At 42.5% G+C, this 20091-nt stretch overlaps 1 protein-coding gene across 24 annotated transcripts in view; it reads right to left on the bottom strand.

Annotated features, from left to right (window-relative positions):
- Positions 1-20091, bottom strand: part of TCF7L2 (transcription factor 7 like 2) — a 226595-nt gene that overhangs the window by 36271 nt on the left and 170233 nt on the right. For 21 of the 24 annotated variants that reach the window (XM_088465734.1, XM_088465748.1, XM_088465766.1 and 18 more), the window contains 3 exons: positions 3421-3553; positions 931-1033; positions 93-179 (listed from right to left, as the gene is read on the bottom strand). In XM_088465734.1, coding sequence (XP_088321860.1) covers positions 93-179; positions 931-1033; positions 3421-3553 — 323 coding nt within the window. The remainder of the gene's footprint in view (positions 1-92; positions 180-930; positions 1034-3420; positions 3554-20091) is intronic. The other 3 variants (XM_088465776.1, XM_088465307.1, XM_088465709.1) reach the window with 1 other exon arrangement.

Raw genomic sequence — 20091 nt, 5'->3', positions numbered from 1 at the left:
TCACAGGGTGACACGGTGTCTGTATTATACCCAAAAACGCATAAACCCCACAACACCCAGTTTGCGACCCAGAATAATGACAGGTGACTCACCTTGACATGGAAGCATTGACTGTAAGAGCTGTGGGGTAAGGATGTCGGAAGCCCCCTGTCGTGATTGGGTAAACTGGCTGACCTTGCCTTGGAAAAATGGAGAAAAAAGAAAAAAAAAATAGGAATAAATAAATGCCAGCACTCTCATTTAATCGAGATACAAAATCTTGGGGATTGTACGGCACAGATCAAAGGAGACAATATGAATGCTAGAAAGTTGATGCGGAAGGCTAATTAAATTTTATAACCTCAGCTTATGTCAATATAGGCCCCTCTCCCCGAGCTGGGACGAGGTGTTTTGTTGCGATAATTAAAGGCGAAGCCCGGGCTGCTTTAATGGAGCCATCACACTAATTGAGGGCTGTGCATGGATAGGAAACAATAATGAATGGAAATTTATACCAAAATAAAGTGCAGGGAATCAAAGGACTTCAGCTGTGCTCTGGGTCCCTCTCGCTATTTAGATCTCGGTGAGAAAACATTAAATTAACAGATCTTAATTTGTAGCCTTTTGTCACATTAATGAGAGTTGACAAGATTTACCGGGGGGACGGTCCCCAAATAGTATTGTGGGGGAACCAAATTGACAGTCACAGCTCGTTACAATAATTAATAATTACAACAACTCGCGCTGGGGGAGATCTACAGGAAGATGCTGTCATTTCTGAATAAATTCTTGGTTGCAAACAACTGAGAGAGATAAAGTGTTTCGGGGAATATGGACCCTGTTAGCTGAGGACAGGCCCACATTGGCCCCTTTACAAATACACAACACGCATCGGATTTACTCAGAGAATGAGACACAAAAGAAAAGAATAGAAATACTGGAACTGCTTACTGTGGTACTAACCATCCTAGCGGATGGGGGATCTGTCCCACGGTGCCTGGCGATAAAGGATAATAGGGAGATATATCCGGAGGGTGCGGAGGCCGCGGGATTCCTGGGGGAAAAATAAAAAAGAGGTAAACATTAACATGAGAAGGTAGAAAATGTTCTGTATCCCTGCACCTTTCTGGATAAAATAAACACAAGATACGTACGTGTTCTCAGAGGGGTGACCAAAAATAAAATCACAGTTTTTAAAAAAAAACTCTAGCAAATGGCTCTGGTAATGTGTGCAAACCGCATAATGGGGATCTGGGCCTTTATCCAGTTAGGGTCAATTACAAAAACTCATGGAATCTCAAATATGTCATTCAATAATGCAAGAAATCCCACAATACCGATGAAATAAACTCTTACGTTGTTCTTTAGCTTAGGAAGACTCTCGAGCATCACTGGAAAACTGCCAATTAAAATAGCTTTTATTTCTGTTCCATACAAATCAGAAGGATGTTTTTACTTTTGATACATTTGGTGACAAAACTTTTTTCTCGGATCTGTCGGCCCCCGTGAATAATTTGATGGTCAGTCTACGGGGGGCCCAGGCTTTCGTTTACCATCTGTTGTATAATGCAGTTGTGGTTACTAGACTCTGGCCCGCTAGAATACGTTAAGAGGAGATATATGCGGCCGTCCCCTGGCGTAAGAGCTGCCAGGCTCCGGGCATGCCAAGGAACGCCAGTTGTAACCTGTAATGATGCTTCTCTTGCTAGGAGGAGGCGCGGATAACGCAGACAGCTGCAGGGTTACCCTCCATGGAGAAGGAGGGAGGAGATGGCTGCTAATAGCATAAATAAATGATGAAATGAACACAAAAGACAGGTGGACGGAGAGAAACCGCGACAGGTTTCTACTAAAAAGATAATTTGTAGAGCTCTCCAGCGGAGAAGTGAGCAGACTGGGGGTGGAGTATCCAGAACAGTGAAGATCATGTCAGCTCTAATCCCAGGCAGAATAGTGCTCAGACTCAACACATTATGTATAACTCATAGTACATAACAGGATGACAGTCAGTAAAAGGACCGGAGATAAGAGCACGATAAAGCTTCTAACTCCCAGAGTCCTCTATTCTTCAGCCTGACAAATAGGGGAATGAAAAATGGTGATGGGGTGCAGCTTGTTGTCGTGTAAAAGAGGAAATAAACTAAAAATAACAGAGAACCCAACGCGTTTCTTTGTGTTGTCACTTGAGAACAAATCTATTTTAGTACAAATGTTAAACACTTTTACTAAAACTGAAAATTTGGAAATGGTTGGTAATTATTATGATGTACATTCCAGTGACCTCAAGATGGGTAATTTGCTATTTATTATTTTCCAGTTTTAGACCGTACAGCTGTATTTTTAAGCCCATTTCAGTTGCCCCTCTGCAATATCTCTCTGGCCATTATGCGGCCTCTAGAACTGAAAGCAGCCTCCGGGTCTACAAACTTCATAGAGGAACAAAAAAGGAAAACATTGTTCAATGTTTTAAAAGATCTTCTCTTATCCAACCGATAACTCCCATTCTGCATTATTACCTGCTGCGCAGCTTTAACCAGTCTGGACTTCATTGTTTTATTTCCTTTTGTCCTCTAAAACATCTCCTCCACATTCACTCCTCTCACTAGGGGAGATGCTTCAAGCCTTGGAGAGAGTAATAAAGTGGAGCAGTTGCCCACAGCAACCAATCTAACGGTTATTTCAAAGAATGTGCTAAATAACTGTCAGTTATAAGCCGATTGGTTGAATTGGTCAACTTAAGCTGGGCACACACTATACGATATATAGTCCGTGATAGATTGGAATGACCATCGTATAGTGTGTACCCTGAATATCTCCCAAGTCATCGTACAATGCCATGCACGATGTGGTATAGTTCCATTAGATATGTAACAATATATCGTACCCTTGTAAAGCTGATTATGCAGTGTGTGTACGGCAATGCGATATATCGTTACATTGCATCACTGGGCCGTCCAGCTGTGTATCCAGCTTAAGACTGTGCTAAATTAATGACAGAAGCTGATTTTTACATTAGGCAAGTTCTCCCCAAAACTTGAGACATCTCCCCCATTATGTCTATGCCTTCTTATGACATCATATGGTAGAAATACAAGTTTCAAACATGGGGAGGTTCCGTATGAATATTCTAATTAAAAAACAAACAAAAAAACAACTCAGTAATCATATAAAAATGTACCTAAAACATGGAGAACATACCCGGGCACATTTTCTGTGGGTTCTACTTACCTTTCGTGAGCAGATACTCAATGCATGAAATCATCACGTGGTTAGATCTATATTATACCCCCCCTTGGGTCTGAGCAGTCTCCTCCAATACCTTCCCCGGCCCACACCACCAAGTGACCATGTGTGGTCCCAGGTGAGCCAGCGGAAGCATTACCACAAAGACATGAGTCACGGGATGATGGTGGAGGATGCACCGTATTAGAGGGAACCTACCTGTTTTGGGGTCCACATCGGCCTGTAGGTGCGGAGGGGGATTCCCGGGTGTAAAGTGGTCGTTGCTGTAGGTGATAAGCGGCGTGAGTGGGTGGACATGGTGTGGGTGCTGCACTACTGGCACTTTATTAGACTGTGGAGACACAAAAGACAACAAATTCACACAAAAGGTAACACAATTCTGCTCATGGGGTGCTGGAGTGCATGCTGGGAGTATATGTAATGTTTCCTACATAGAATCCAACTGCATACTCATTTTTATTAAAATCACACTGAACCTATTTTATCATATCCAATGGAATTCATCTGACACATACATAAAGCATTGAATGAAACATACTAACAATAACCCAGTGGAACGGCTTTACCCTGCCTCTATAACGGTGTTACTGCTGACGTTGGTATGCACATGAGAACCATTGTTTTTGTCTCTATCTCATATTACCGTCACTGCCTCCTAACATTCCTGTGTGAATCATATAGTCATGTGTTATAACGCTGATACAGCACAAAGGCTTGGGGGGGGGGGAGCAGCAATTATGAGGTCTGCCGCGGCGAGGGGTGTAACATATTGTTACTGGGGTTATAGCTAGGACTGGATGAATCAAATATGACAGAGCAAAGGAAAGGGGAGACCGGCAATGTAAGTATAAAATATATACATTGATTAGTATATGAATTCCGCTGCACTAGGCACATTTGATAGGGTTGGGTAGGGGATGCCAGAGCTTGGGATAGCGGCGTTCAGAATCCAGACGCTGGCATCCGACAGGTTTAGGAAATCGACACCTGTTGGTAAGTATCCTAATCCTAACCCTAAACCTAACCCCCCCCCCCCCCCGGCAGCCTAAACCTAACACTCCCCTCTTAGTGCCTGCCCCTAATCCTTCCCCTAGTGCTTAACCCTCCTCCTAACCCCACTACTTACCATCAGGATGCCAGAGGTCGGGGGGCTGGCGTCGGATTTCTGGAGTTTAAATCCCGACAGCCGGGATTTAAACTCCATCCCACTTGATATATTGTACTACGTAGACAGCCATATTCCAGGGTACACTTCCATTTAGTGACAAGTGGCAGTTGCTGCCCTGTTTTATGTGCCTCTATTAAATACCCCCATACAGCTGTACCCGGCCAAACTGCCATGACATATAGCACAATCCATGTTTGCTTTCACTAAGCAATATGGCTTAAAAATTGACAAGGTGGTTTTCTGGTCAAATAACATTATGTAACAAGAATGTCCCTTTAAATAAAGGTTTTTATAAATAAATATATATATATGTACCCAGAGAGCTTGGTATCCATGTCGGTGCCTCTGCAATTCTCTGATTCTCTGCTGTGATGGCACAAAGGAAAGCCACGCTGAGGCATGAGCCCAGCCACCCCTTTGTGATGTTACTCAGCGCAGCAGGGTACTCTGCCTTTAATAGCGTCCAGGGCCAGCCCCGCACAACCTCCGGATTTGTTAAGGCGCACTGTACCGCGCTCCTGAAGTCGGCGGTCCCCCTTTATACGCACAGGATCTAAGGGCCTGCCTTGTCTATTACGTGACACTGACGAGATCTCGTTTTGCCCACTATTCAACTGTAAAAGACTTTTATCCAAAACTAAAATGCTCAAAGAGTGCTAGGAAGAGAGTAATAACATGTCCGTCTTTGCAGCAAACTTTGACATAAACACAGAGGCCTGGAGACGAACGCCGGATTGGTTCTTTCATCAGAGAACACTGCGCCGTTTCCCTACATCCTGGGAACAGCCCCAAATCCATATTCCCCAAGGTGGAATTGAACTCGAGTCGTACAAGGCAGAACATTTAACCAGATTAGGTGGCCGAGCAGATAAAGAAGCACTTGTACAAATGGATGAACGGATTACATCCCAGATATTGCCTCATTTACATAAGCAGCTTGTATTAATACCAGGGGGGTGGAGGCCTGACTTGACAAGAGCTGAATGGTGTTAGAGCACGGACTCCTTGTTCTGTTCCACAATCAAAATTAAGTCATCTGTCTATTAAAATGGATGATCATTTTGTGAGATGTGCCAGGCTTTCTCTACAGAGGCGGGCTATTGTACTTGTGTGACAGCAAATACTGGTGAGTTTATTTTCTCCAGGCATACGGAAATCTCTGGTTCCGAATTCCCTACTCATTATATGTGTAACAGCAATCAACTTCCTATGCAGACCGCAACATAAGTCCAATTCTAAGGGCCGTATTCAATTAGACGCGATAAGCCGTTTTCCACGAAAAAGTTTTCGCCGGTGACGTCATTTCGCCTGGCGCAAACTTATCCCTGTATTCAATTACAAAGACTTTTCGCCGGTGTGAAAAGTCAATGCATTGGAATGGGTGAAAAAGATTTGCCTACGAAACTAGGCGGAAAAAAGTGCAGAATTTGGGTTTTGGGGTGCAAACTTGCGGGAACCACCCTGCACCCTTGGGACAGCCCCCCAAAGGTAAACTGTGTCAAAAAGAGTTAAAAAAAAAACTCTTAAGAACACCCCAAAAAGTACTTTCATTTTAGGGGCGAAAAAAAAACAAAGTTGGGGGACAAACTAAAAAACTAGTGAACTAGACTCCAGGGGGGTCCCCAAGGATGCCCCAGGTGTTTTAAAGTTGTTTTGCGGCAGGTGGATTTTTAAAGCTTTTTAAAACTTCACTTTAGCAACTTTAAAATATGCTAGCACCCATTTTCATGTACCCCAAATTTGCTGGGAGTAGTTATTTTCAGCAAACAAAACCTGCTAAATGCTATTCTTCACCACTTGTGCAAAGACGCTAATTAGAAGCTATTGAGAGCATTTAAGTAGCCCTAATTTACCTTCAGCAGGGCTATTTGGGGGTATCCATAGTGATCCCCAATGTTAGTGCATCTATTGGGGGGTATCAGGCTGAATTCCCCAAATCTGACAGCACATTTCGCCTGTTTGAGTTTCGCCGGGTCCCGTTTTTGCGTCCTTTGGAACTGAATAGGGCAAAATGCAGCCGAGCGCACGCAAAGTCTTTTCTCCAACAACACGCGATCTAGGTGGAAAGTCCAGCAGGTGAAACTTAGCCGACTTTTCGCGGCTAATTGAATATGCCCCTAAGGCGTAATTAGGTTCCTGGCTACCCCTGTACACCAGTCCCAGGTAAAGCCAGCATCTATTGCCCTTGTCATTACACGGTGTTGCTGGTCACAGCTACTTCTGTGTCTGCGCAATATGTTACTAATCGGTTACAGCCTCTGCATTATCATCGATTATTCTTATTGGTGGTAAATGCCAGGAAGTGAAACACAAGAAAAACTACCAGCAGTGAATGGATCTGTAGCCCAAACTCCTGCACTGGTCCCAGCAGAGGGATACAGGGAGCATAAAAACATTTCACATGTCTTCTTCCCCCACCTACCACGTACAACCTACGCGGCATCCAGTGCATTGTGGGAGTGTGGAAACTCTCCAATCAGCTTGCGGAGATTACATTATTGGGCTTATTTGATAACAGAGCTGTATGCTACATACAAACGTGTCCTCACTCATCTTTGCTGCATTTGCGTCAAACAGCCCCTCTTGGCGAGCCTGGTCCCGTGAGACTCTGCTAGTGCCAAGCGTCTTTTTTTTTTCTCCGAAAATGTGTCTAAGTCGCCATGTGATGCGTTGGACGCACCAGGAGACACTGCTGATTAATTTGATAAGTAACAATGTATATCTGTGTGAAACTGAGTGCCTCACTCAGTATGCCAAGTGCTACAATGTAGCGCCCGCGGCTATTTAAACACCAAGTTCCGTTTATACTCTCAGTCGCACACAGATATACAAGTGTCACATATCAGCACAGTCTCCTGGTGCGTCCTAATTGCATCGCATTCCGGCTTAGATGCATTTTCAGCAAAAAAAAGACGCCCGTCGTTAGCACAGCTGCACGGGACGTTCACTCATCGTACTGCATGGCGTATTGAGGCTAGATGAGCAGGGACACATCTGTATGTAGAAACGTAGACCTAATATAATACAAAAAGAAAGACCAGAGTTTAAAAAAAACAATAACAAAAAAAACAAGTAAAATAAAACAGACATCATACAAATAAGTGCAGGAATAAATAAGAACCAATCACGCATTTCACAGGTTTATACAAGGCTGGTTAATCTGGGTTAGGGCACATTTGAACGGAATTTGCAGAGACTGGCAGTGTTGTGGTTGAAAATGTTGTATTAATGAGTGATCAGAGAAAAATGGTCAGACTGGTTCAGACTGGCAATAAGGCTGCAGTAACTCAAATAACCAGATGCTACAACAGTGGTATACAGAAAAGCATCTCTGAAAACACAGCTCTTCCAGCCTTGTGTGGATGGGACACAGCAGACCACTCTGGGTTCCACTCCTACCAGTTAAAACAGATGACTGACGCTACAGTGGGTACAGACTCACCGACACTGTTCAGTTGAAGATTGGAGAAACCGTTGCCTGGTCTGATAAATCTCGATTCTCCACTGTGACACAAAGTTGGTAGTCTCAGAATGTGGTATAAACCAATGTTTCCCAACTTAGCACCTTCCTCCTCCGGGAAGGGGGTCCCAGCTGTAGGGATGGACATCGACCATCTATGGCTACTGACCATTGATGGTTTGCTTTTCTAAAAATGGAGAGTACTCACTTATAAGCCCCCCCCCCCCCCGACTGCTTTTGATAAAGTGATATTCTTGAAACGCGTCAATTGACACTGGGCTATCTACAGTCACTGTGAATCCTGCTGTATACCATCACCCGGAGGGGCATTTTTGGAGGAACTGAGACTTGTACCCCGGACATTTCCATCTTTTATCAGATATGCTTTGATACATTTTACTTTCCGGTAGGCGGGACACTGTTAACTGGACTGATTACTCCCACTGTGATTCTGGTTGCCACTGTGATTCTGGTTGCTATTGTTTTTTTTTTTCAGAAATATAGCGTACACTTGTGAGTGACACTACCGTTCAAAAGTTTGGGGTCACTTAGAAATGTCCTTATTTTTGAAAGAAAAGCACTGTTTTTTTTTCAATAAAGATAACATTAAATTAATCAGAAATACACTCTATACATTGTTAATGTGGTAAATGACTATACTAGCTGCAAACGTCTGTTTTTTAAAAGAATATCTACATCTACGTGTATAGAGGCCCATTTCCAGCAATCATCACTCCAGTGCTCTAATGGTACATTGTGTTTGCTAAGCGCGTTAGAAGACTAATGGATGATTAGAAAACCCTTGAAAACCTTTGTGCAATTATGTTAGCTGAAAACGGGCTTGCTTGTTAGAAAAGCTATAAAACTGGCTTTCCTTGGAGCTAGTTGAGTATCTGGAGCATCACATTTGTGGGTTCGATTATACTGTGCAAATGGCCAGAAAGAGAGAACTTTCATGTGAAACTCGACAGTCTATTCTTTGTTCTTAAAATTAAGGCTATTCCATGCGAAAAATTGCCAAGAAACTGAACATTTCCTACAACAGTGTGTACTACTCCCTTCAGAGAACAGCACAAACAGGCTCTAACCAGAGTAGAAAGAGAAGTGGGAGGCCCCAGTGCACAACTGTGCAAGAAGACAAGTACATTAGAGTCTCTAGTTTGAGAAATAGACGCCTCTCAAGTCCTCAACTGGCAGCTTCATTAAATGGTACCCACAAAACGCCAGTGTCAATGTCTACAGTGAAGAGGCGACTCCGGGATGCTGGCCTTCTAGGCATAGTGGCCAAGAAAAAGCCATATCTGAGACTGGCTAATAAAAGAAAAGATTAATATGGGCAAAAGAACACAGACATTGGACAGAGGAAGTTTACATTCCTAGTGCCCTTATATAATGTTATGTAATAGGTTGGGAACACCAAGCCCCAATATAATGTATATACAACCTGCAAATATTCTAATATATGACTACATAGTAAAAGGAAGGAAGGGGTCTGGACAGAGCAGCGGCCTTAGGAGACAGCATATGTCTTTGAGGGGAGAAAAACGGCAGCTCCTAGCCCCATGGCGGCCACACCCCTGACCTGACAGGAATACCACCCCCGACTACATATTACATATATGCTGTCAGGAGTATCACTCACACACTATATATTACATATTTGCTGTCAGGAGTACCACTCACCCACTATATATTACATATATGCTGTCAGGAGCATCACTTCCCCACTATATAATACATATATGCTGTCAGGAGTACCACTCACCCACTATATATTACATATATGCTGTCAGGAGTATCACTCACCGACTATATATTACATATATCCTGTCAGGAGTACCACTCACTCACTATATATTACATATATCCTGTCAGGAGTATCACTCCCCCACTATATATTACACATATCCTGTCAGGAATACCACTCCCCCACTGTATATTACACATATCCTATCAGGAGTACCGCTCCCACACTATATATTACATATATCCTGTCAGGAGTACCACTCCCCCACCATATATTACATATATCCTGTCAGGAGTATCACTCCCCCACTATATATTACATATATCCTGTCAGGAGTACCACTCCCCCACTATATATTACATATATAGGGGGGGCTTCCCAAATGTCGGTAAGTAGATACATATATCCTGCCAGGAGTATCAGTCCCCCACTATATATTACATATATCCTGTCAGGAGTACCTCTCCCCCCACACTATATATTACATATATCCTGTCAGGAGTACCACTCCCCCACCATATATTACATATATCCTGTCAGGAGTAATACTCCCCCACTATATATTACATATATCCTGTCAGGAGTACCACTCCCCCACCATATATTACATATATAGGGGGGGGCTTCCCAAATGTCGGTAAGTAGATACATATATCCTGCCAGGAGTATCAGTCCCCCACTATATATTACATATATCCTGTCAGGAGTACTATTCCTCCACTATATATTACATATATCCTGTCAGGAATTCCACTCCCCCACCATATATTACATATATCCTGTCAGGAGTACCGCTCCCCCCACACTATATATTACATATATCCTGTCAGGAGTACCACTCCCCCACCATATATTACATATATCCTGTCAGGAGTATCACTCCCCCACTATATATTACATATATCCTGTCAGGAGTACAACTCCAACACTATATATTACATATATAGGGGGGTGGCTTCCCAAATGTCGGTAAGTATGTACATATATCCTGCCAGGAGTATCAGTCCCCCACTATATATTACATATATCCTGTCAGGAGTACCACTCCCCCACTATATATTACATATATCCTGTCAGGAGCACCATTCTCCCACTATATATTACATATATACTGTCAGGAATTTTATTCTCCCATTATATATTACATATATTCTATCAGGAATACCATTCCCCCTCTTTATATTACATATATCCTGTCAGGAATACCATTCTCCCACTATATATTACATATATCCTGTCAGGATTACCATTCTCCCACTATATATTACACATATCCTGTCAGGAATACCATTCATCCACTATATATTACATATATCCAGTCAGAAGTACAACTCCCTCACTGCATATTACATATATCCTGTCAAAAGTACCACTCCTCCACTCTATATCAGGAAAATCACTCTCCCACTATATCATACATAACATATCAGGTTATATTAGATATAAATTGTCAAGAGAATCACTCACTAACTACAAATTACACATAAACGGTCAGGAATACCACTCCCCCACTATATATTACATATAACCTTTCATGAATATCATATATAATATGTGAGCATTACCATCCACCCACAATATATAAATAGCCTGTCAATAATACCACTCCCTACTATATATGTCACAAAACCTGTCCGGAATAACATTATACCATTATATAGCATATAAAACGCCAGGAATATCAGGCCCTCTTTATATTATACTGTATATAATCTGTCAGGATTACCATACTCCTCCACCCCCCTCAAATAAACATCTACCAAGAATACCATCCACCTCCACTATACATTATATATAAATTTACAACAATACCACTCCCCCACTGTACATTACATATGTCAACAATACAACCCCTCATAATAAACATAATATATGATTTTACAGGAACACCACTCCCCCACTATGCATAGGATTACTATATGCAGCAGCATATTACATATAACATATCATGAATACCATCCACCATTACAAATTAATTTAGTGCGCTTCTATATAATATAGGTAATATGTCAGGAACACCGTGAATTCAGCATACTTGCCTACTTTTGAAAAACGCATTTCAGGGAGATTGTGAAAGCACGCATTATAGTGGCCGTGCACTGCTACATCTGAGAGGTGTGTCATAAAATTAATTTACTTCCAAATATAAATTCACCTCGAAGCAGTTAGAATGACATAATGGGTCAGCAACACTGTATTACTTTATACAGTCTTCATAATGTGTCAAGAATACTGTGTCCTTGTATACAGTCCACATAGTGTCAGGAATACTGTGACAACATTATATATAGTCCACATAATGTGTCCCTGCATACAGTCCACATAAGGTGTCAGGAATACTGTGATCCTGTATACAGTCCACATAATGTGTCAGGAGCACTATGTTCCTGTATAAAGTCCACATAATGTGTCAGGAGTACTGTGTACCTTTATACAGCCCACAAAATGTGTCAGGAATACTGTATCCCTGTATACAGTCCACATAATGTGTCAGGAGTACTGTGTCCCTATATATAGTCCACATAATGTGCCCGGTGTACTGTGTCCCTGCATACAGTCCACATAATGTGTCAGGAATACTGAGTCCTTGTATACAATCCACATACAATAATGTGTCAGCGATACTGTGTCCCTGTATACTGTCTAAATAATTAGTCAAGAATACTGTGTCCCTGTATACAATCCATATAATGTGTCAGAAATACTGTGTCCTTGTATACAGTCCACATAATGTGTCAAAAATACGGTGTCATTGTATACAGTGGACATAATGTGTCAGGAATACTAGGAGACTGTATACAGTCCACAAAATGTGTCAGGAATACTAGGACACTGTATACAGTCCACATAATGTGTCAATAATACGGTGTCATTGTATACAGTGTACATAATGTGTCAGGAATACTAGGAGACTGTATACAGTCCACAAAATGTGTCAGGAATACTAGGACACTGTATACAGTCCACATAATGTGTCAATAATACGGTGTCATTGTATACAGTGTACATAATGTGTCAGGAATACTAGGACACTGTATACAATCCACATGTGTCAGGAATACTGTGCTCCTGTATACAGTCCGCATAATATGTCAGGAATACTGTGCTCCTGTATACAGTCCGCATAATGTGTCAGGAATACAGTGCTCCTGTATACAGTCCACATAATGTGTCAGGAATACAGTGGTCCTGTATACAGTCCACATGTGTCAGGAATACTGCGCCCCTGTATACAGTCCACATTATGTGTCAGGAATACTGTGTCCCTGTATACACTCCACATAATGTGTCAGGAATACTGTGTCCCTGTATACACTCCACATAATGTATCAGGAATACTGTGTCCCTGTATACACTCCACATGTGTCAGGAGCACTGTGTCCCTATACAGTCAACATAATGTGTCAGGAATACAGTGTCCCTGTACACAGTCCACATAATGTGTCAGGAATATTGTCTATGTGTACAGTCCACATAATGAGTCAGGAATACTGTGTCCTTGTATACATTCCACATAATGTGTCAGGAATATTGTCTCTGTGTACAGTCCACATAATGTGTCAGGAATACTGTGTCCCTGTATACAGTCCACATAATGTGTCAGGAATATTGTCTCTGTGTACAGTCCACATAATGTGTCAGGAATACAGTGTCCCTGTGTACAGTCCAAATAATGTGTCAGGAATATTGTCTGTGTGTACAGTGCACATAATGTGTAAGAAATATTGTCTCTGTGTACAGTCCACATAATGTGTCAGGAATATTGTCCATGTATACAGTCAACATAATGTGTCAGGAATACAGTGTCCCTGTATACAGTCCACATAATGTGTCAGGAATATTGTATCTGTGTACAACCCACATAATGTTTCAGGAATACTGTGTCCCTGCATACAGTCCACATAATGTGTCAGGAATACAATGTCCCTGTATACAGTCCACATAATGTGTAAGAAATATTGTCTCTGTGTACAGTCCACATAATGTGTCAGGAATATTGTCTCTGTGTACAGTCCACATAATGTGTCAGGAATATTGTCTTTGTGTACAGTCCACATAATGTGTAAGAAATATTGTCTCTGTGTACAGTCTACATAATGTGTAAGAAATATTGTCTCTGTGTACAGTCCACATAATGTGTCAGGAATATTGTCTCTGTGTACAGTCCACATAATGTGTCAGGAATATTGTCTCTGTGTACAGTCCACATAATGTGTAAGAAATATTGTCTCTGTGTACAGTCCACATAATGTGTCAGGAATATTGTCTCTGTGTAGAGTCCACATAATGTGTCAGGAATATTGTCTCTGTGTACAGTCCACATAATGTGTCAAGAATATTTTCTCTGTGTACAGTCGACATAATGTGTCAGGAATATTGTCTCTGTGTACAGTCCACATAATGTGTCAGGAATATTGTCTCTGTGTACAGTCCACATAATGTGTCAGGAATATTGTCTCTGTGTACAGTCCACATAATGTGTCAGGAATATTTTCTCTGTGTACAGTTCACATAATGTGTCAGGAATATTGTCTCAGTCAGTCTACATCATTTCCATGCAATGTGTCAGCATACAACGTACACCTCCATTCTTATACTTGTAAGTAGCAGTAGGACACATGTATACTCTGTGGGCCGGATTCAGAGGTGAACGCGTCGATGTCAGACGCTAGCGGGGAAATTTTTCCTTGTGCACATGCGTCCGAGTCGCACCACGCACGTGTCTCCCGATGGTTATCGCGGGGGGAAGCAGAATGAATTTGGACGTAGAGAGAAGGAGTTTCAGAGGGCGTTCCTGGGTAGTAACAGGATGGTGGCTGGTCAAACGCGGATCTGTTGCGGTCAGCGACTGCGACTCTTTACCCAGTTGAACGGATTTCAGCAGCCATGTTCAGACGGGTTAGCGCCGAGAGCCGGTGGGCGGCTCTGTACGAATACTATTGGCTGCGGCCGTAACATAAAGGTGCAGTGGAGGTGCGTAAATAGTCGCAGCTGAATTCATGTCCACCTCTAAAGCAGGCCCTCTGTAACTACTGGGTAGGACAGGTAGAATTAGGGGGAAAAGGTGCATTTTTTAGTGCAATCCTTTACAATTAATATTTTTTGTTATTATCCACCTTTGTCATGGCCTCTTCCCTACTGTATTGCTGCAGGTTTCATTTACTCTCCCATAGCCAGCCGTGCAGCGACCCCAGAGAGCCCGTCCTGATGTAATACACCTACATTCCCGGCTAAGGAGGAATGCAGGATCCGGTGTCACGCTGTACAATAACTGGCCTGTGGGTTATTTTACACAAGTATCGTATGTACACAGTGCTGCCTAATGGCTGGGAATCACAGCATTGCTAGTAAACACATTAACCCCCACCTTGCTGGCAGAACAATGCACTGTAACTAAACTAAATATGCAGATGTTCCTCTCCTTGGTGGTCCCACAGGCTGGAACTAATATTTATTACACAAACACTAATGCGGAGTGTACCGCATTATAGGCTCCGCACTATTGCAACGTCATATTATGACAACTTCCATCATTCATAATGACATAACGGAGGTCAAGCCCTGAGCCCGTTCTTATTATGTCACTGCAGATTTGGGGTAATATAGTTTATCTGTGCAGTGATTGCCGGCTCCTGACATTAGCCAACTGGTTGCAGCTCTTAAACTATAAATGTGGATTTGCAGAGGGGCGGTGATGCGTATCGCCTGGATATGTAGGGATGCGGTATGTAATATGTCCATGCAAATATAATTATTTATTTATTTTCTGCCTTGAGAGTAGCAGGGGCTTATTCTCTTAATTTTGGTGTATGCAGTAAATCAATTCAGCTTTTAGATGTATATTGAGTTCAAATGCTATCACTTATGTATGTTATGTACATTTGTGCAATGTGGTTTTTGTCCTACAATAAATCAGGACTTTGTAAAACCATGCAGGCCGCATCGGATGCATAACAGGGGCGATGACTGCTCGCTAATTAATAAAAATTGAAAAATGAGATTGCAACCCATGTTTTATTGCAGAGATATAGATATAAATGTTCTAAATGTCTGACATACATACGGCTAACTAAGATTTTATATATATATATATATATATATATATCTATATATTTATGGGCCTAGAAAACAGGAATGTGTTGTCGCACACAGTAACCGTGATGACAGTCTTTATACCTAAGAGGTGCATAAAACTTCTACTTAAACAAAGTTGTTCATCAGAGGGGGAATTGAGATCTATTCAGGTGTCTCTGTAAAACACATCACAGCGGCTGACGTACTGAATTATCACATATAAATGGACAGCTGTGATGCTTGGTGCTTGGACCTGCCACCGTTTCCCATTCAATTGCCAGCAGATAAGAGACAGAAACAATTAGATGCTGTTACTTGGCAAACTCTGACCTGACCTTCCCTCTTCAGATGCTGTGTCCTGACCTTCTAATAATGGTAGAGCAAATAGCTCCAAATCTACTGGCCACCGGAATCAGCATTCTACACCCCCTACTACCATTTCACACATTAAATCTTCCATTCTATTGCAAAAGGTTTACAAATGAATACAACTAGAAGGATAATTATAATAAACAACAGCCGCAAGTTGGCCCCCAGCACGGGGAAGGCACTGGAACTGGCAAGTGTCGGCTATACATGTCACGCTCAATACTGGTGAGAACTTCCGTCAATCTTTAGACGGAATGAACTGCCTTCGTGTCTAACCCTTTGTTTTATGCTGAACTGACCTGTGCGATAGGACGCGCTTCAGGGTAATGGAAAAAAAAAATGGATGAATTATTAACCTCGCAGATGCTGGAGGGATTTCACGGTCACTGTATCCTTTCAGGCTGCGGCCGGTTTAGGTTGCTAATTTGCTGGTATATAAAACAGAGAGTTACGCTAGCACAGAGCGTGGCTGAGTCCAGCAGCATTTATGAGGTTAAATTATTTAGCACCGTGCAGGAGGAGGGGACATTTATTTACTCGTCCCAAATGTGAGCCAGGCGCAAGATGAGATTATGAGTGGAGAAATGGCAGACGTGCTTACTCACCCAGCAGTTGAGATTGGCGTGCCAGTTGCCAAGCTCCTGCAGGAAAGATAATCCACAGGCTGGCAATGCTTTCTTGTCACTGGTCATATCCATCCCAACTAAAACCGCATCCCTTGTGTACATAGCAGCCTTCCCGCCGAGTTACTCTTTTCCGCTTTTATCCAGATAATTTCGAAACATTCGCTTACACACTGACTAAGTATAAGAAAACCATTCTCGCCCGGAACTTGGTCCACTGTAGTTTGTGCAGAACTTAAACCGTATGGTCATTAACCAGTGAAGTCCCGTAACTGGCCAATTCTAAATACCTAAAGCCACCAGACCCAGCCATGGCAAGAGGAGGGGTAAGCCGCCGCTAGCATCTAGAACTTAATAGGGAAAAAAAATCAAAAAACAAAATGTGTGCCATAAGCAAAGCTCTCACAGAGAGAGAAGGGGCTCTCTGGTCGCACGGGGAAAAAAAACAACCCAAAAACACACAAAAAGTTGCAGCAGCCACAGCTGAGGTTGCACTGGCGACAGGGAGAGAGCAGTTATAAATGGATCCTGTCCGGCAAAGCGTATGTAGCAGAATATATCACCTGCTCCTGAGTTCAATTATGAACAAGAAATTTCTTGGGAACTGGATGGAGAGAGAGAGAGAGAGAGAGAGAGAGAGAGAGAGAGAGAGAGAGAGAGAAAAAAAACCTGAAGGATCCGCTGTCACTGTATCAAGGAGTGACAGGATGTGTGGCCTGCACCTTCTCTCAACATGGTATTTCAGGGTCGGTTTAAGCAACTAGCAACACCACAATGCAGGAGACACCTATTGTTAAACTGGACTCCCAGTGGCCAGACTAGGGGGCTCAAAGCCCCTGTCCCACACACAGGACACTCTCAGTACAGCAATTCTTTGGAGGCTGTTGATGGCTTACAAGGAATGATCAAGTCTTTTACCCATACAAGAGATGAACAGTACCAGCCTTCACGCTACACCAAGGCCATCGGCTGACGTAGCCTTTAACACAGTTTTTAAAGCAAAACTACAGATTATCAAGGAAACTTCTCTCTATAGACCCAGGGTAGACCTGCATTGTGTGAGGATACCGATTACAACTGGATAGACTTTAGCAGATGATCTCCACATCATAACTGTCCCTCTCTTCCACTTCCATACGACTCCTCACTGACAAAAGCTTAGAAGCCGCATACATTTCTCTTTACACTTTATAAAACCGATGAACCCCGCTCCCCACACACATCACTCCCAGTCTTCCTCACATCCGTCCGGCCTCTGAGTGTCAGCCAGGGACCTTTAAGGCCCTTAATACCAAAACAAAGGCCAGTGATTTCCCTTTACAAGGCACTAACAAAAGCAATGTCTTCCATTTGACAAGTAAAAAGCCCCAACAACAGGGCAGCTAATTGCCTTCCCTCCCTCTATTCAGAGCGGCCACCACACTCCAGCGCCTGCCTTTGTAACACGTGCAATTTCTTAAGCAAACGCAAAGTAGTGGCTGCTGACAGACAGTTCCCAATCGTTTAGTAACAATAACCCCCGGACGGGCATTTCCCAGCTGAGAGTTTGTTACTTCTGGCCTCCCCGGCGCAGGCAACAACAAAATAGGAAAGGGGGGGGGAGGGGGGGGGGGAAGAAGCAGCAACATTCCAGAGCTGCTTGGGTTCCCCTGGAATCAGAACTTTGAGTGGCAGGGACTTGGTGCAGCACCACCACGCAGGCTGTGATCTCAGTGGATCACGGAGGTGCAGAGCATTTCCTGAGTTCTCGGAAATAGAAGGGCTCAAAAAGACACGGAGCCGACAATAGAATAAACAATGTGAGCAAAATAAAAAAAAAAAACTAAAAAAAAAAAAACAGTACACAGGTAAAAAGTAACAACTCTGGATCATCAGTGCAACTACTGTATTCAAAAGCAACAATTTCTGCTGTAACCGAACCTTTAAACATCTTTCGAGGTACAGTGAAAAGCCAGAGCTATAACTCGTGCATCTAGAAAAGCCACATCGGCATCACAGGGTTTGGGGTTTTTTTTGGGGGGGGGGGGGGGGGGGGAAGTAGTTGAATAAATTGCATTAATAAAGAAAAAGTATTTATGAAAAAAACAATGATTTAAAAAGAGAAAAGAAAAGAAAGAAATCACAAAGAAAGACATTGAATCACTATATGAGGAAATAGCTTACCATTTACAAGTTTTGAATTGACTCCGTCACTGTGCCTGCTCTGGAGCATGCTGCCGAATTAAAGCATTCCACAGACGGACATGAGATCCTGTATGGAGAATGCGGCAGAATCCACTGGAGGGCAGCACCCTACACTAAACCATTCAGCACTGACACACCGGCTTCTCAGAACACATCCTCAAGTTCAGGCATTCAAAGAATTATCTCACTTGGTCGGGTAGAATATAATTATTAAGATCTCCCCAATTCAATGATGGTTGTCTAATGAAAGCTTTTTTGGGGGGGGGGTATTCTTTCCCTCTCCTAACCCCCTCCCCCCAACCCTCAGTTCAATGATGAGAACAAAAGCCCGATATTTTGCTTCTTGAGTTGGCAAATATAAAAGAAAAATCCCTTTCCCTACAAAGTTTCTAGCTTACTGTGGTGAAACAGTGACCTTATTGAGCAGAGCAAACAAGAGACATTGTTACAAAAGGAAACCTAAACATTTCTCACTTTTAGGGTTAAAAATGTCTAAAAATTTTAAAAAGTAATAAAAAAAACATCCCCTAAAAATACAAAAATAAAACAAAAACAAAAAAAATTAATAAATTCCCACTAAAGAGCTTTTTACAATTGCTGGCGCCGGAAGGTGACTCCCCGATTGGAATTAGCCGGAGCTGGGAGCCAGTTTTCCTGTGTAAAATTCTCTCCTGGTTCGGAATGAGAAAAATAAAGGAGACACGGAAAACTCGATAGTGCCTTCTCTAAAAGCGATGGGTATCCTGGCACATTGTAAACCGCCGCGGCGCCTTCAAGCAGAGGGGGGAAAAGAAATGACTATTGATCTTCAAATAGCGATAATTGAAAAGATCAAAAAGATTAAACAAAATCAAAAAAAAAATGTGCTGACTTACCATGCTATGCTTTTTGTGGCAACTTTGTAGAAATTTCGCTCAAAGAAGCTGCATCGGATATGTCAAATATTTTCGCGGGCTGTGATCGTATTATTTCCGCAGCCCTGCCTTCCAATGCTTCAGAACTTTTCCTCGTCCTCTTTTTTTTGTTTGTGGTACCTAGGTTTTTTTTTGCGAAAGACTTTAAAAGCCTTCAGCTCAGCAAACCAGCACAAATTATCTTGCCACCTTGCGCAGCTCTGATGCTTTTGGCCGCTAACTTTGGAAGGGCCTTTACCACTGCATCAAAATTAGCATTGTCAAAGCACTTAATGAATATTAATATTGTATTTGTCATTGGAGCTAGTCCGTTGCTGAACTCCGAGTCA

This window comes from Taudactylus pleione, unplaced genomic scaffold, assembly GCF_031769625.1.
Source record: "Taudactylus pleione unplaced genomic scaffold, aTauple2 ptg000008l, whole genome shotgun sequence".
Taxonomy (NCBI): domain Eukaryota; kingdom Metazoa; phylum Chordata; class Amphibia; order Anura; family Myobatrachidae; genus Taudactylus; species Taudactylus pleione.
The sequence above is the reverse complement of the archived record's forward strand: the minus strand, read 5'-3'. Positions and strand labels throughout refer to the sequence as shown.